Source organism: Canis lupus, chromosome 13, assembly GCF_048164855.1.
Source record: "Canis lupus baileyi chromosome 13, mCanLup2.hap1, whole genome shotgun sequence".
In the NCBI taxonomy this organism is placed as follows: Eukaryota; Metazoa; Chordata; class Mammalia; order Carnivora; family Canidae; genus Canis; species Canis lupus.
Genome location: NC_132850.1, coordinates 63,173,290 through 63,192,389, shown reverse-complemented (window position 1 = coordinate 63,192,389; position 19,100 = coordinate 63,173,290). Strand labels below are relative to the sequence as shown.

Below are 19,100 nucleotides of genomic sequence, written 5' to 3'. Positions count from 1 at the left end.
GCACCTACCAGTGTTTCTGTCCCTGGAGAGTCCCAACATGTTCCTGCTTCTCTAGTGGTCACTTTAGGAATAGTAATTGGGTCTGCTTCACAAATGGACCAGGTGCTTTTTAAATTGCTGCTTTTGCCCTGGTTCCTGGAGTATCTGAGTCTACATGTGAGCCCCTTCAGGGCAGGTTCTCTGTTCCCTACGGTTCTTTTTCTCCTAGATATAAATCTTGATCATCTTATGTTTGGGGGAGGGGGGCTCATCTTTCCAGTGCAGGATCCAGAGGCTGAGGTGTCAGCCATTTGCTCCTCAGGACAACATGCTATACTTTTGAAATCTCACCTAATTATGGGTCATCATGCCTAGAATGGGATTTTTTTTTGGCAGCAGGTGTACCTCTACCTCTCTTACCCAACTCCACATAACCCTTTTATCCTCTGTTGTGGAGGCACACAGTTCATCCAGTCATCAGGATTTTTTTTTTCCAAAGAAATTATTCCATGTGTAGTGGTAGTTTGTTGTGTGCATGAGAGGAGGTGAGTTCCGGATATTCATACACTGCAATCTTGAACCACCTTCTTCTCTTCTTCTACTTTATCATTCTTGAAATGATTCTTCCCTGGGACATCACCTTCACTGATTTTTCTTCTTCTACCTCTTAGGTCAATCCTTCTTAGTCTTTTGGGGGAATTTCTGCAAAATGTTGCTTAAATATTGTTCCCCATTTTCTAACCTTAGCTGTATTTTCTTCTCCCTTCAGTGTTTCCCCGGACAAATAGGTCATTAAATTTCTATTTCTAGATATAACCTAAACTGTAGACTCACCTTTGCTTTGTGGACTAAACATCTCCATTTGGATAATCCAAACACTTCTCAAAATTAAGGATATGCTAAATAAAATCATTATTTCTCTTTCTCACTCTAAAAAATATGTTGCTTTATCCCTATTTCTTCTGTCATTTGATGGTGCCACCATTCATCCTGTTGCCTAAAAATAAAACCTTGAAGATTTTCCCTCATATGTTAGTGTTCCTCTTAAAATACTTTTGAAAGATTATTCCCTCTTATTCTTGAACTGCACTTCCTTAACCAAGGACTTAGTCATCTTTCATAAACTACTTATTTCATCTTCTTATAGGTTTCCTTAAGTTCATCTTCCCTACCTCCACTTCCCCACTCTCATTAATGATCCCAAACCTGAAAGAACTATTTTTTCCTTTTTTAAAAAATCTGAACTTGTTCTGCTTTCAATCGTCAATTATTTTCCAGTAGCTAAAAGATAGAATCTAAGTTCCCTAGCTATGTATAGAAGATCCCCTGTGATCCAACCTCCTTTGGTAATTACCAGCTAATCTCCCACTTGCAACTTACCAGGCAGCCAAAATGAGCAATTAAAAATGATTCAAATTTCTGTAATTATAGCAAACATCATGATGTTTTCTTTCAGCTTAGAAATCTATCACTCTTCTTTTCACTTTGAACACTTCTACTTTACTTCTAAATTCCAGTTCTTTTGTGACATCTCCCTTGACTTGCCAAGGCATTTTGTCACACGTTACTTGGACTTTGTGGTACTTTCATCATATGGCCATAACCACTTCTCTCACCCACTTGCAATCATTTATATATGTGCACATACCTCACATTAAGCTTTGTATTTGTCATGACAGCACTTTCAACACCTAATAAATGCCTCGATAAATAATTAGCACCAAATATGTGATTAGCAAATAAATAGATCCATACTGTTAATTACAAGGAATTCTGAGGAATTCAATGTTTGTAACTTAAAACTTGCCATGAATAAGGAAATAAGGACACATTTTTACTTTCTGAATGCTTTAAATAAGTATGACTTTATAAGACAATTCCAAAAAAACAGAATCTTTCTTTTGGTAACTGAAATGTAATGATCTTTATTAATTTATGAAAGTTAAGTAAAAAGCTTTAAAATAAGGCTATTATAACATAACAATTACCAGAGAAAAATTAAGTTTTATTATATATGATATTTCAATTACTGAAAAATTCTTAAGAATATATCTTTAGGGTAGTTTAAGGAGAATTCTCAAAGAAACTATTTAGACTACCCTGGAAATGACTCATTTCCCTGAAATTTTCTCCAGAAATTGCTCCTGGTATATTATAGATTTCTACGGTAGCAGCACGTTTCATGCCAAACCCTCTGGATCCTTTCTAAATCCCTAACACATAGATTATAGAGCAAAGTATTCAAAATGCTTTAAAAAATTAAATAATATTAATTTATGGTTCCATAGCCTATACCCATTCTTGGAAAGCACAAAAGTTTATAAATAAGACAGCCAAATCTTAAGGAAAAAAAGCAAGCCAAAATGCACATAAAATTATACAGTCTGAAGGGAAAAAATTAAAAACATAACACCATCATGGGTACTTTTTTCATCCAGCAAAACTCTGATTCTATCATATCAAAAAAAAATCAGTCCACACTTTTTAAGAAAAAGTTAAATCATAAATAGTATAAACACAACTAAAAGATATTCTATCAACCTTAAACTCAACGTATTTGCAGCCTCTCACCTGGCTGGATGTTTTCTCTTATGATAGTGACATGGTTATCACGATCTGGCCGCGTGTGTTCATGCCAAAAGCCTATCACATGGCCCAATTCATGAACAACAATTCCAAATTTATCACAGTTCTTGCCAATAGAGATGGCCTGAGGTCCATTTCCCCGCCGACCTACATAGGAGCAGCATCTGCAATAAAGGAGAAAACAACAGAGATGTGGCGGCAATGATGGATGAATTACAGTACAGTGACACGTCAAGAATTATGATCGACTACAACGTGCAACACATTCAGAAGCCGAGCAGCCTTTTGGCAATAAGCATGGCTGATTTCTAGTCCTGGCAAAAACAAAGACAACAAAAGTCTCCACATAATCACTAAATGCGCTTTTTCACTAAATCATACATTAGAAGATAGGCCTTAAATAGTTTTTTGGAGTGTTAGGAAGATAGCAGAAAATAAGACATCTATGATGGTGATTAACGTGCTTAAAATATACAGTTAAACTCAAGATTTACCAAACCCACAATTATTTTTAATACAGTTTTTTATTCTCAGAACCCATCTATATTATTTAGGTAACTACTTTGTCACTATGGTTATCTGGCAACAATCCATTATTTCAGTTTGGAATATAAAAACAAAATTTATTTTCTCTCTTTAAGAAAAACAGAATTAGGAGTCCAGTATCTCAGTCAGTTAAGCATCTGACTCTTGATTTTGGCTCAGATCATGATCTCAGGGTTGTAAAACAGGGCCCCACTTCAGGCTCCACACTTAGAGCAGTCTGCTTGAGTTTCTCTCTCACTCCCTCTCCATCTCTACATTACCCCCACTCTCTCTTTCTCTAAAAAAGAAGAAAGAAAGAAAGAAAGAAAGAAAGAAAGAAAGAAAGAAAGAAAAAAGAAAGAAAAGGAAAAGAAAAGAAAAGAAGAAAATAAAATAAAAAAGAAAATAAAAAAAAGAAAGTTGGTTAATCAAAAGAAGAGTTATTTTTCCTACTCACAGGAGAATTCATTTTGAAGAAGGAAACTTTTAAAAGAAGAAATCAATAGAAAAAAATTAGTTTCAAAAGGTAAATTTTCCAAGGTTAATAGTTAACTGGTGGAGAAAATCAACAACTGGTAGAGTTATGAGATTTGCAAATATAAATAAAATTATATCTAAAACTTTAATAATTAGGGTTGACATTGAAATAAGTTATCTATAGGATTACCCCTTGAGACAGCAATAGAGGGCAATAAATAATTGATAGCTGGTAATTATGAGGCACAAGACACCAAACACCTTGTTTAATTTATTACATTAAAAGAGAAAATTGCCAAAAATTAATTGCCCAAATGCTAAAAGGAATTTCACACATTTTCAGTTTCCAGAGTAAGTATATTTATAGTCCTTCTGGTTGTTCACAAATACAAATATTTGTCATTCCAATTATTTCTGTAGGCTTTAAATGCCTTAAGCATCTTAACCTACACCATACACTTATTATTTATAAATCTATTATAACAGTCAATGAAGTTTAATAAATCAATAATAGAAAAGAAGAAGTAACTGGTAAGGGAAAAAAATCAGGAAACTTGGTTTTGCCCCCATTTTTAATAGTATTTTTCAATCTATAAATAGATATTTACTACATACCCAAATAGTAAAGTATTGGATGTAGAAAAAGGCAAAATTTACACACTTTCGAGATTTAAACTGAATCATGTGCTCTCATAGAACAATAGTAGTTAAACTGAAATATCTGATGATTATATAGCAACTAAATCACACACACTGAGTCATTCTTGCTGGTTACATTCAAAGAAGAAAATACTTTGCAAATCAAAATCTGGGAGATAGCCAAGCAATGTGGTCAGCTTATTTAATTTAAAACACCTTTTTAAAGCATAATTTCACCCATAGCAATGCCCAATGAATAAGACTGGATTCCCTTACAGAAAACAAAAATATTTTTTCCACTGACTTTTACAATTGTCCTGTGAAAGAAGAGAAATGTGGTGGTTTGATTCCTATGGTTCTCAGGAGAGAATAATTCTGGATGCTCAGATAATAAATAACTAAAAATAGGCACAGACAATTGGTATGGAATGACAGGGTAATATGTGAAGCTTATAAAAATGTGGTTTAAGCATGTCTAAGTATTATCTTAGTTTCAAATATCACTCAGGTTGATGCCAGTTTCTTTTATAGAGCTTCTGATTTTTTTATTACTCATTTGTGTGCCGCTTTTAATGCTTGACCACAGGAAGATCTATCTGTCCCCTCAAGAAAAACCTTCACCATCTGTAGGAAGCCACACTTCTCCCTAAGCATGGAGAGTACTCAGGTGATCTAAAACCTGCCATTCCTTACCTTTGCCTCAGACTGGGGGAACCAAAGCACCTTTGGAATTTGCCTGTTAGATCATCTACCATAGATGTCCTCCCCGCAGCATCCTTCTCTCAACATTGAGGTAATTTAAAAACGTAAAGTCATATTATGACTCTGCTGTACCCAATCGTCTCCGATGGTTCTACGCGAAATTGTGACAATGTTCAAAAATATTCATCACCCCTCCATGGAAGATAATCATACTTCCTTACTCCACTGATGCGGAGTTTGGTCACGTGACTTGCTCTGGCTAATGCCATGTGAGCCCAGACTGCTTATGAAATTTCTGGAGAGAATCTTTAATAGTCCATATGCAACATTGTCTGTGTTGCACCTGCCACAAGTGCATTGTTCTAAAGAGAGGTTCTGCCATCAAAGTGAAAACTAACATGGTAGCTCTGGAGAGACACAGCCAACCAGTGGTGCACATGCATGTACACAGGATCATGCAGTACAATGACATAAATACTGTCAGCTGGCTAATACAGCTCTCCCTTTAATCAGCGGAAAATCTGGATCTTCACACACAAGGGTCTTACCACCTCTTACTACTGTCCCTGCAACTCACTCCTCCTGAGCCATGCGGTGTCCTGCTCTGCCTTGAGCATACAGACATGCTCTCACCTGACAGCCTTTTTACCGGCTATTTCTTTTGTCCGGACTTCTGTTTTCCACGTAGCTAGCTATATGGCTCACTTCATCTTCTTTTTCAAGTTTTTGTGCAAATGCCTTTCTATCGCATTTACATTTCTGTCCTTTTTGTCCTAGAACTTATAATCCATTAATACATTTTATATTTCATTGATTTCCATTTTTTTCCCTGACTCCCCATCTTAGAATCTAAGCCATCTGTGGACAACTTAGAGGTTTTGTACACCGATGTCTCTAGCCCCTACAACAGAGTCAGGCACATAGTATTAGCTCAGCAGAAACAGAGAACAGACCGGTAGTTGCAAGCACTTGGGGTAAGAGGTGGGAGTGTGGGTCACAGGGGAGAAGGGGGTGAAAAGGTACAATCTTCACCCATAGCAATGGGTTATAAGATAAATAAGTCCTGGGGATGTAATATACAGCATGGTGGCCAAAGTCAATAATGCTCTATCATGCACTCGAACGTTGCTAAAAGAGCAGATCTGAAAGTTCTCATCACGAGAAAATAAAAATGTTGCCACCATGGGAGGTGATGCCTGTTAACTAGATCTATTGTGGGAATCATTTCACAACGTATGCCTATTCCTACTCGTCAGGGCATGCACCTTAAACAGATACAGTGTTCTACGTCATTTATGTTGCAATAAAACTGGAAAAATCACTTTAAAAATACTTTTAAAATAATTTTAAAAATAAATTAATAACTATCTGTTGAAATAATAGATCTCATCAGTGCAGGAGAGTGCCAAGACTGGGTTACCAGAAAGCATCCAAAGCAGAGGCGAAGGTGCTTTGGCCAGGGGTCAAACATGCTCTTCCTGAGATACCTCCCTCAACCTGGCTCTCTGTGTCTTCTATGAATTACCTAATAATCCAACAAGTGTGATTCTATCAATTATCTAATAATTTCTATAAATTATCTAATAGTCCTACAAGTCGTTTTCTTTTTTTTTCTGCTTAAATTAACTGGTCTCTGTTGTTTACAAGCAAGAATCTTGGCTAACACACCTCCTCTGCATAGCTATCAACTTTTTGCAGAGAAAAATACCTCACATTCAATTTTGTATTCCCCCCAATTAGTATAGTACAGGTGGCATAAAACAAAAATTCAATAGGTAAAGATGAATAAGTGCCTGCTGCCATAATCTGAATAACCAACTGACCAAAGTTAAATACAATTTAAAACACAAAATCTAAGAATAGTTAAATAAGTTAACCCTAAGTTTATTTGGTTGGTTAGTTGTTTTTAAGGAATCATTAAAAATTAGCAGATAGGAAAAAAAGTAAAATTTTTCAAAAAACTAATAGATAATAGAGGATATTCATGGATTAAAGGCCTAAATGTGAGACCTGAAACCAAAGAAATCCTAGAGGAGAACAAAAGCTGTAAAGTCTATGGACATTGGCTATAGCAACTTTTTTCTAAACCAGTATCCTGAGGCAAAGGAAACAAAAGCAAAAATTAACTGTTGGGACTACAACAAAATAAAAAGTTTCTGTACAGTGAAAGAAATGGTCAACAAGGGACACCTGGGGGGCTCAGTGGTTGAGCGTCTGCCTTCAGCTCAGGTCATGACCCCGGGGCCCCAGGATCGAGTCCCACGTCGGGCTCCCTGCACGGAGCCTGCGTCTCCCTCTGCCTGTGTCTCTGCCTCTCTCTCTGGGTCTCTCATGAATAAATAAATAAAATCTAAAAAAAAAAATGGTCAACAAAACTAAAAGGCAGCCTACTGAACGGGAGGAGATATTTGCAAAGGACATATCCAATAAAGGGCTACTATCCAAAATATATAAGAACTTCTAAAATTCAACACCAGAAAAAACAAATAATTCAATTTAAAAATGAGCGGAAGACATAAACAGACATTCCTCCAAAGAAGACATTCAGGTAGCCAACAGACACATGAAAATATTTCATCACCATTTACCTTCAGTAAATTGCAAATCAAAACTATAATGAGACGTCACCTCACACCTGTCAGACTAGCTAACATCAACAACACCAGGAACAAGAGACGTTGGAGGGGATGTGGAGAAAAATAACCCTCATGCACTATTGGTGGAAATGCAAATAGGTTCAGCCACTCTGGAAAACACAGTTTCCTCAAGAAGTTAAAAATAGGGACACCTGGGTGGCTCAGTGGTTGAGTGTCTGCCTTCGGCTCAGGGCGTGATCCTGGGGTCTGGGGATCGAGTCCCACTTTGGGCTCCCCGTGGGGATCCTGCTTCTCCCTCTGCCTGTGTCTCTGCCTCTTTCTCTGTGTCTCTCATGAATAAATAAATAAAATCTTAAAAAAAAAAATAGAATGACCCTACAACATAGCCACTGCAATCTTATTTACCCAAGGAATACAATATCACTAATTCAAAGGGATACCTGTACCCCTATGGTTACAGCAGCACTATTTACAACACAATAACCAAGATATGGAAGCAAGTGGCCATCGACTAATGAACAGATAGAAAAGATGTGGTATATATACACGATGCAAGACTATTCAGCCATAAAAAGGAATGAAATCTTGATATTTGCAATGACATGGATGGAGCTAGTATTATGCTAAATGAAGTAAGTCGATCAGAGAAAGACAAATACGATATGGTCCCACTCATACGTGGAATTTAAAAACAAAACAAATGAGCAAGAAGATAGAGAGAGAGAGAAACGAAGAAATAGACTCAACTATGGTGAAAAAAACAGATGGTTACCAGAGGGGAAGAAGGTAAGGATTGTGCTAAAAATTGGTGATGGGTTAAGGAGGTCACTTAGGTGAGGTGTGGAATTGTTTAATCACTATATTGCACCCCTGAAACTAATGTAACACGGTAAGAAAATAAAGCTACACTTTAAAAATAGAAGATATTCAGGAATATAGAGTTACACATCAAAGGTAATAAATTCAGCTATTAAATTTCTGACTTACAAAGAAATGAATCAAACAAGTTGTTATAAAGTGATCTCACATTTCGCTGAGAGTAATTGATCATCTTGTGAAATAAATGCCACTGATGACAATAAGCATTCATTGAAAAAATATTCATAGTTCAAATGTTTTGCCCACATAGGGAAAGTTAAAGCAGATGGAGGAGGACAGATCAAAGATATCATATGACAAGAAGTTCTGACCTTTACCTTTTGCTTTTTAAAATGTTATCATTTCCCCATTTACCAAAGACTTGATATAGAATTAGGTACCAAACAAATATATATTGAATAAAGGCTGATTGTAGCAGAATAAGGTGGGATATACAATGTTCTAAATGGTAAAAGTGGTTCCATATTTAATAACTCTCCTATAAATAAGGAGAACATTATTTTAGCTTTTATTTTTAAAAAACTATAATAGGGATCCCTGGGTGGCGCAGCGGTTTAGCGCCTGCCTTTGGCCCAGGGCGCGATCCTGGAGACCCAGGATCGAATCCCACGTCGTGCTCCCGGTGCATGGAGCCTGCTTCTCCCTCTGCCTGTGTCTCTGCCTCTCTCTCTCTCTCTCTCTCTCTCTCTATCATAAAAAAAAAAAAATAAAAAAAAATAAAAATAAAAAAAATAAAAAACTATAATAGCTAGAAGTTGCCTAACTTAGTGGGTAAGCTAAAATCAAAATGATAAAAGTGAGGGGTGCCTGGGTGGCTCCGGGAGTTAAGCGTCTGACTCTTGATTTCGGCTCAGGTCATGACCTCAGGGTCATGAGCTCGGGCCCCACAGCAGGCTCCACAGTGTGGAGTCAGCTGAGATGCTCTCTCCCTCGGCCCCTCTCCCCGCTCGCACTCTCTCAATCTGTACGGAAGGAAGGAAGGAAGGAAGGAAGGAAGGAAGGAAGGAAGGAAGGAAATCTTTTTAAAAAGTTATACGAAATGGCAAGACGTGTTTGCTTGCCATCTTAAAACCTGAAATAGGACTGGTAAATGCTGCCACCAGTGATCAATACCTTACAGGCTCTCCATATTCAACGGAGATTTACACTAGACATTATTAAATACAATAGCCTCTGTGCAACAGCTCTTATGACATAAAGGACACAATCCCAAGGTCCAACAGGAGGATTATGTGTCTAACTTGACATTGATCTCATTGCAGTGCCCTCAGTGTTCTGTGCAACACTAACAGCCAAACTCTTTAATAATTTTAATTCATTTTTAGGAGATATAAATGCACTATCGTCATAGAAAAAAATCCCCATAAATAAAATAAATAAAATAACTGTTTTAAAAAACTGTTAAAAAAAAAACTGATAAAATAACTGTTTCATGAAATTATGGCCAATCACAGCAATTCCAAATGAAGTTTAGAAGTCATAAAATGGTTAGAGTGAGTAGCAAGCCAACCATCAATTCCTATTTTTTTAAGACTTTATTTATTTATTTACGATAGACAGAGAGAGAGAGAGAGAGAGAGAGAGAGGCAGAGACACAGGCAGAGGGAGAAGCAGGCTCCATGCACCGGGAGCCCGACGTGGGATTCGATCCCAGGTCTCCAGGATCGCACCCTGGGCCAAGGCAGGCGCCAAACCACTGAGCCACCCAGGGATCCCCCAATCATCAATCCCTATATAACGTATTGTCCTTCCCATCATGGAAAATACAATATAAGGAAATTGAAATTGAAAACAAAACACAAAATGCAGCAGTACTACGCTAACAGAATTACACGAATATATAAATATTCAAAAGCTTTATTTCAGGAGTGCAACTAGAGATTCAAAGATTTAAGGGCAACTTACAACTTCAGTGTCCATTGCTCTCAAATCATGACAATGATCATTAAAGTACGTGCTCTTCGATACCTCTTGAAATGCTTACATGCTTTTCTTTTTAGAATCACATACAATATGCCTCGGCTGATGTGCAAATTGTCACTATTTTCTTAATCACCCATCTATAAAGCAGTGCACTGGGTGTCACAAGGGACGGCCTGTCCTCATCACGCACGAAGGCAGACAGTGAACCAATGGTGGGAATGGGACTCACACAGCTGAAGGCCCAGCGAAGTCACCCTGAGGGCAGCTCAGAAAAGGGTAAGAGAGAAATATGTGCATGGTTTCCACTGATGAAAATGGAGCAAAGCCATTCCAGGCACCTGGAAACGCACAAGCAAACACAGGAAGAAATGATAGCGAATGGGGGAGAACCGTTTAGCAGAATAAGACAAGTAAAACGAAAAATTATGAGACAAGCCACATTAACGAAAGCGAATGAGTATAACCATGAGTTTGTTACAACAGAGATTTATCAATAAAATAATGGACACCAGTGGTCGCTTTGTATTTGTTTCACAAAACTGAAAGGTGGTAGAGAGAAAAGAAAGACGTATGGGTCTGAATACATTACGTATTTATTTATTTATTTATTTATTTATTTATTTATTTATTTATTTTTAATAAATTTATTTTTTATTGGTGTTCAATTTGCCAACATACACCATAACACCCAGTGCTCATCCCGTCAAGTGCCCCCCTCAGTGCCCGTCACCCAGTCACCCCCACCCCCCGCCCTCCTCCCCTCCCACCACCCCTAGTTCGTTTCCCAGAGTTAGGAGTCTTTATGTTCTGTCTCCCTTTCTGAGATTTCCCACACGTTTCGTGTTTAGAAATACGTGAGCTGAGCTCTCTCCATTCCTATTAGGTAACCGGAAGAAAGGAAGGAGAGTCTAGGTTTGGACCTTTTGAATATTCAATAGATATGAAGAACCAGGAGGCATTTCATTTTTTTTCTAGGAGGCATTTCAAATACAACCAAAACCTGTCAAGCTGAAATTAGAGCAATTTGGAAGAAAACTACCTGAATAAGTCAAAACTAAAAAACCACCACCACCACCACCACCACCACCACTACAACAACAACAACAAAAAAAAATGGTATTATCCAAAACTATACAGAAAGGTACTAACGTATACTATTTCATAATGTCAGTCAGATAGGGTCAAAGTTAAAATCCATGACCTTTTAAGTGAGGTCAAATGTTCTGGGGTATACGGTAGAACAAAGCCAAGAGGGCACAACCTTCCCCCGACACCTAGTGAAATACGTACTTTCTCCCCCCAAATATATGTGATTGGAGCGAGCCCTGTGTCCCGGAAAGGGGTGAGGTCTTTGTTTGGCCTCCCTCTGCACCCTCCAGGAGGCCCTCCACCGGTTCTAGCAGGGTGAGACGGTGCCTCTTCCTGGATGATCCCAGCTCATCGCCGGAGAAGGATTAAAAGGAAAGCCCATGAGGTTGACACTATTTCACAACAACAGGACCCTTTACAGCGAGGGGCCGGGCTGTCACCCCTGGAACCACTGGCCCACAGCAGCCTCCCCATCGAGGCTCCAGCCCATGGGCCTCCGGATGGGAGCCGAGGTGCGGCGGGCGGCGGGGCTCCGCGGGTGTTCCTACAGGACAGGCCTCGATCCTTACGCAGCCGGTGGTGTCCATGCACGTGGCCACTCACCCGAAAGAGAGGGGAGAGGACCCCCCCGAGGCCCGTGGCCCCCGCGCCCCGCTGGCTCCCGGCTGGCAGGCACCTGGTGGCCACAGGAGCTGCACGTGGCAGCAGCGGTGACTTCGTGGCACCCTTCAAATGTCATATTGGGGCATCTGGATCTCATTCCCTGCTGACACTTCCCAAAAGGTGTTGTGGGAGATCAGATCGGTGCACGCTCTTCACTTTGGAAAGAGTGGCACGGCTGTTCCACGTAAAGTAAAAAGCACTGCATCCTACCCTCTTTTCTTTTTTTTTTTTTTTTTAATTTTATTTATTCATGAGAGACACAGAGAGAGAGAGAGGCAGAGACACAGGCAGAGGGAGAAGCAGGCTCCATGCAGAGAGCCCGACGTGGGACCCGATCTTGGGGCCGAAGGCAGATGCTCCACCGCCGGGCCACCCGGGCGTCCCTATCTTCAATTGCCTGAACATCCGTAAGGCTCCCTGGACTTGCTACCTCGGGACCCCGCTCAGCCTGCCGCAGGCCACGACGGCCGCCGGGACACTGCTTGTCCCCCTCCCGTGGGAAGCCCGTCTAGGAAGCAGCTCTGCCAGGAAGCCTGGAGACTCTCAGGGCGCCTGACGTCTCGCTCTGCCTGGCACCTTCTGAAGATGCTCCTAGTGGCAGCGATCGGGGGAGGGGACACACGAGAGCCCTGGGGACAGATCCATCACGACATGGCGAAGCCAGGGACGGCCGACCCAGGGGACAGAGGCAGAAATCAAAGGTGTTGGTGACTAGAATGTCATCTCAGTGCACGGGTTCTACAGGGGACACAAGAGAATCACCAGGCGACATTATGGAAGTGTCTAATTCACAGGGGGGACCCCTGGGACATGGCCAATACCGTCGCCGCAGTCGCACCACGAGCGAGGAGTAGTCGGCGCAGTGGAGAGACGCGCTCGGGTAGATGCACAGAGCTCTGCGACCACAGAATGTGTTTCTTTAAAGTATAATATTTTCTTGTGGAAATTCACCTCCCCCGGGGCAAAGTGCTAGCAAATAGGAAGAGGCGGGCCCCAGTCTGGGTCCCCTCCTGCACCCGCTCCTCGCGACCCCCGTCCTACTCACCCGCAAGGCCTGTACGTGAACACGATGTAGCTCTCCTCGTCGCTCCTCTCGATGAAGGTCACACACGTGTGCCTCTCCCAGTGCCGCATGGCCTGCTTGAACATGGCTCGCTGGCTGCCTGGAAGGACGCGGATGTCAGCAGGGAGCGACGGCCTGGGCGCCTCGCCCGGTGCCCCCACCCGCACCGCCAGCTAGCCCGGCCCGGGCCCCCCAGCACGGCCCTTGGGAGCGGACGCCGCCCTCGGGATCGGGGGGCCCGGGCCACCCTCTGCACAGGGCCTGGGCCGAGGCTCAGCCCCCGGACTCAAGGGGCACGTGGGAAACGCGGCTGAAAATCAGAACATCTGTCGATGGACCCCGAGGCCCCTTCCACAGTCTGGCTATTGTGGACACGGCTGCTGTGAACATCGGGGTGCAGGGTCCCATTGACAGGTGACGGGCAGAGAAGCTGGGGGCTGTGGCGACAGTGGGACATCCCTCAGCCACCAGAAACGACAAATACCCACCATGTGCTTCCACGTGGAGGGACCTGGACGGGATGATGCTGAGTGCGGTAAGTCAGTCGGGGAAGGACAGACATCATATGGCCTCATCATTTGGGGAATATAAATAATAGTGAAAGGGAATAAAGGGGAAAGGAGAGAAAATGAGTGGGAAATATCAGAGAGGGAGACAGACCATGAGAGACTCCAACTCTGGGAAACGAACTAGGGGTGGGGGAAGGGGACGTGGGGGGGTGGGGGTGACTGGGTGACGGGCACTGAGGGGGCCTTTGATGGGATGAGCACTGGGGGTTATTCTGTATGTTGGCAAATTGAACACCAATAAAAAATAAATTTATTATTAAAAAAAATACAAAAGAAAATCCAGAACAGTATTTGAGACTCTTAGAACTCCAGACTAAGAGATTTCCCAACCTCAGAGACATTCTCAACTGGCCGCCGGGGTGATTGGAGCATCTCTCACGTTTGATCTGATACTACTACGCTCTGTGTATTAATACTCTGTAAAAATACACACTTAAGCTGTGTGATAATGTTTCTTTTGCAAAAATAAACGCTCTGGGAATGTCTTACCAGTGAAGTTGCCTCCTATAACGTAAGGGATAACACCTCCAGGCCATATCCTTTCGGTTCTTGATGTAGCAGCTCTGGGAACTCGGTTTTTCTCATTTTGCCCTGAGAATGTTAGGGGTGCTTTTCCCTTAACTGTGTTGTTTTGCTCCAAGCCTGCAGTGACATTTAAAACACTCTGTGAAACACAAGTCCTCGGTCAGGGAATCATTTCCTCTTAAGAGACTAAAGTTAAAATGTCTTATTTACATATTTGTGTAAATATGCCTGAAGTCAAAATGCATTAAAGAAAACCTTCATTTATATTGCATTCTTGAAAAAGCATTAAAATATTTAAGCACTGCATGTCAAAATACTACTTCTTAATGCTCTATGAGCAAATTTTAATGAATTCCCGTACAACAGCCTGCAGCGGACAGACGTCCGGCAGACTGGTAGGCCACAAAAAATGACTTTATTTATTTTAATTTCCTAGATCACTGCCAGTTCACCACCAGATGATCAAATGGACATTGTTTAAAAAGTCCAAGATATTCCAAATCCTTCTTAACTCTGGCTAAATCCTTCACTCTTTTATATCAGGACTGATACTCCGTAGTACGGCCTGAAAGTAGGATTATTACATTACAGAGAGGATAAATGAAATAACGCCAAGACAGGTACGGTCCCAGCCTCCTGGAACACTGGTCTGTCTCTGTGCAAACGTCCTCTGGGTTTGTCTCCAGGTGATTTAGCACCGTTTAGACATCAGGACACATCCTGAACAAGCCAATATAAAACACAACCCATTCCTGGAGCACCTTTCACGTCTGTGGTCATTCATTGTCTTGGTGAGCTTTCAAGATATTTTTGTTACTGTTTTTGTCTTTCCTAAATTTGCTTTATTATTCACTCTTATGCATCTATCACTGTTGATCCAAATATCCCAGTACTGGAATATACTTCAGATACAATAAACATTGACGGCACGCCCCCGATTCCCACGTCCCTAACAGGTCTATGGTTGTCATGTCCTGAAGAAAAGCGTTTTTGCATGGGAAAACCATTCCTTGAAACTGCGTACTGTCAATTATTTAATTAACAATTCATCGACCAAAAAGATGTTGGGGGAGAAACTTAGAACAGGAAACTTTTTTAAAGACTCTACAATCTACAAATCGTGTTTAACAGATTCATTACTCTAAGTATTAGCTGATTTTGAAACCAGATGGCTGTTTTTCTATGTCTTTTTCTGGAAGGATAAAAACATTTTCCAATTTTTTTTTTCTTTCATTCTAACAAATCGGTTTGTCAATTTACTTGAAGTGGGTTTCAGTTCAAAACGGTCACGGCATTTTCTGATTTGATTAAAAGTGATAATGGAGAGTTCCATGCTTGATAAAAACACTTTAGTGTGATACCCACTGCAGTGGAAATAAATACCAACAGTAAAATAACGCCCTGATACATTTTATAATAAGGAGAAGCTGAAAATAACTTAAAGAAACATTTTAAGGGTCCCAGATTAATTTCTAAAAAACTTACAGTAAACATCAGCTAACAAAAGGGACTCTTTGTCAGCATATATCCGTTACACCCGTCACATATTAATGGCAAACTGAACTGCTATTAGTATAATATTTACTGTACATCAAGTCAAGCGTCTGCAACTTTAAACATTGATATACCAGAGCCAATTCTTCTTATCCTGTCTATAAGCTGGTAGAGGGCCCCTCGTTTCTTTGAAATACCATGGTCTCCAAATCCACCTTAAGAATAAAATAAAATAAAGTTAAACCCATTGCATTTTAAAGTTCTTCTAAATAAGCCATACCAACAGGCTACACTGATTTCTCTTTGGACATCTCTCTTTGTGTGTGTGGTCTTAGAATGTTAGAGCCATGAAAACCCATAAATCTTAAAGAAGCGTGTAAACATTTTACAAACACAATTTTGGTAACAAGAAACAAGTGGGTGGGGTGATCCAGAGAGCAATCTGAGTGGCTTTATTTGGACATCATGGCAACTGAGTCATCTATTGATAATTTGAAACATTTTTCTTCACTGTGACCTTGACATCACATAGTGTTATATAGGATGACAGCAAGTTGTTTTGCCCTGGTGATTGCATTCCAGCTATTCCTCCAATGTAAACTGAATATTTTCAGAAGCCAAATCAGCACATGGAAATAAAAACATTAGAAAAGTAAATGTATAGTGCAAGCCTTGATCCAAAGCTGCGATCGGTTTTGAGATATTTTTAAAAGCAATTATCATACTTTATAAAATGTTCAAATAAAATTTGAAAACGAGTTTTGATAATTTATAAAAACCAATTAACACGTAATTCCAAAAACGTCAAAACAACCCAAAAGGATGTTCAGTGGCAAAATGCATTCTGTTATGCTACGTAACTGGAAAAATTCATAAAAATAGATGTGAAGAATTTTATAGCTCGAAAAGCAGATGAGAAGGTCAGGATAAGGAAATATGTCCTTTTGCAGTTTTAACAACTGGAAAAAGATGAGGAAAGGTAGATTTCCTATCATAAGTCAAAAACCAGAGCATTTGAGGAAAACCCAAGTACTCTGGTTCTCATTCCAGCCCTTTAACAGAATGCTCTCCCAATTGTATCTCCTATTTTCCGTTCTTTCTGAATTTTCAGTAGACAAATAACAAAAAGGCATCACCGAGCAAACAACCAATATAACCACTGACGATATCTACACAAGCGCAGATGAATTCCTACCACCAGAGTATGGTTCCTGAGTCTTTTCAGGCTAAGATCATGAAAGGGCCAGAAACTGCACCTTGATCTATTTCTTTCCAATACTTTCCCCCTTTGAAATTGATACCAAAACTTATTTCCCTAGATTAAAGCTAATAAAAACCAAAACCAATCACAAAAACCATTACCATATAAGCCTCCTAGGGCAAAAAAAATCAATTAAGTCCTTATAAGGCAAATAAGTTAGGGGGCTTATTCACTGACTAATAACGTGCTTGATTATTTGCATTACACGGTCACAGTTTTGCTGTGCTACTTGAGAAAAATTTTTGAGATTCTTTCATTGAACATTTTAGAAGGATGAGGTAATATTTAAATGTATTCGTTCTTAAGTAGTTATAAGAAACATTCTTAAAGAATGGCATTTATATGCTTGAAATGACAATTGTGTAATAATTACACTTCATACTAGATATGCCAGGAGCACATATGAATAGATTTAAAAGATGGTTAATCAGGAGAAAAAGGAAAGGTCTTAGGTAATATTAAGGTAACTAAAAAGATAACAGTAATTATAGAATTTTCAAAAAACAATGTTTCAAGACCACTAAAGGCAATAATGCCTTTAATATTTAGCAATTTATAAAGATTTTCATAGAAATTAAAATTACAAAAAATTCTATGTAGGTAGTTCATTAATACAGAAAAAAAGGAAATTCATAAAATAAGTGGTTGTTTCTCACATATTCTCAAAAAAAACTGAAAACATACAAACTAAGTAAATACTTATGGGAAAGATTATACACTTTGAAGTAAGAAATATAATTAATTTGATCTCCACACGTGTAGATCACAATAATATTAGTAGCTATACCTCATGGGGTTATTATGTGTATTCAAAGAGTAATTATCTGCAAAGCACTTAAACCAAGCATGGTACATGGTAAACATTACAAAATATCTGTTAAAGAAATTAATTAATAAAATTAAAACCATGAACAAAATCTAAATTTTCAAATAGGTTCATTTATACTTAGGAAATCACAGTTGATCAGCAGGACATTAAAAGTGACCCAAAGAATACTAATAGCATTTCAAGAGTATCTTTTCTCCAAAATGAACACAAATTCAATCAAATAATTAACCATACCTGTGGTATGTCCAAGTCCAAAAGGGTTCTGTGTAAGGTCAATTGTCCTATCAATTTGAAAGATACTTAAGTCTTCATCATCTAAGGCAATATCACCCCAAAACACAGCTAAAAAAGAAAAGTTCAATTAAAATGTAAAATATTTGAGGGCAAAGCCAATGCAAACAAAGCTAATTAGAAAAATATTGCTAAAAATATGGAAATGCAGCCCATATAGACAGTCCAGAAAGTAATTATAATTGATAATAATATTAGACCTGTTACACTAGAATATGAACCACCTGGGAAAGGGTATGATCTATCTTTTCCTTCTTTGATGTTTGAGGGAAGGGATTAAGTCATTTCTTTGAATGAAATGGGCACCGATTTATGGGGGAATTAGAAAGTGAATTCTGCAGCATGGCTAACTTGCAAGTAAGTGAAAATCTGATGAGTGTGCTTGAATTTACAGTGGATGCCGGTCTTCACTGCCAGGTAGAAGGAGACATAGTAGACTAAATATTGTCTGTTACAGCACCTCACTCATCACATTTTTATACAATTATATGCACTTTGTCTAAAGATGACATTCCTCTGAGCTTCTGTAAGGTGCATAAATAAACATCAAAATAATATTTAAGTCAACATTTATTTAGTCAAAGACTAGATGCTACTCCTTTGATCTTTAATGATAAATAACACACTGTCCATATTTCCAGGAGCTTCAAAATCATTGCCCCAAATCCTGAAAGCCCTCTGACTCTATCTTTTATATCCAGTCTTTTGTGCTACTTAATACAACAAAGCTCTGTAAACCATTGTGGGAAAAAAATGCGATAATCTCTTTAAAACCAGTATGTGGATTTCTCTTTTAAGGTCAAAAATACATATTAACATAACAAAAAAATTGCTGTCCTTTTTATTTCCAAAAAGTGGAGTAATCAATCTCCTAGTGCTGCAAGATGTCAAACTATAGTAAATTAGGAAACATAGCAAATTTAAGAGAGAGAATAAACTAATCGTGAGATAGTAAAACATTGACAAACGCCTTGGAAATTCTGTTTCATGATACAAGTTCACAAATTTT

General features: G+C 39.4%; 1 protein-coding gene across 2 annotated transcripts in view; it reads right to left on the bottom strand.

Moving 5' to 3' along the window:
• Nucleotides 1–19,100, bottom strand: part of TLL1 (tolloid like 1) — a 192,425-nt gene that overhangs the window by 93,222 nt on the left and 80,103 nt on the right. For both annotated transcript variants that reach the window (XM_072773841.1, XM_072773842.1), the window contains exons 2-6: nt 18,035–18,142; nt 15,845–15,925; nt 14,181–14,333; nt 13,105–13,222; nt 2,551–2,729 (exon numbers count right to left, since the gene is read on the bottom strand). In XM_072773841.1, the coding sequence (XP_072629942.1) occupies nt 2,551–2,729; nt 13,105–13,222; nt 14,181–14,333; nt 15,845–15,925; nt 18,035–18,142 (639 nt within the window). The remainder of the gene's footprint in view (nt 1–2,550; nt 2,730–13,104; nt 13,223–14,180; nt 14,334–15,844; nt 15,926–18,034; nt 18,143–19,100) is intronic.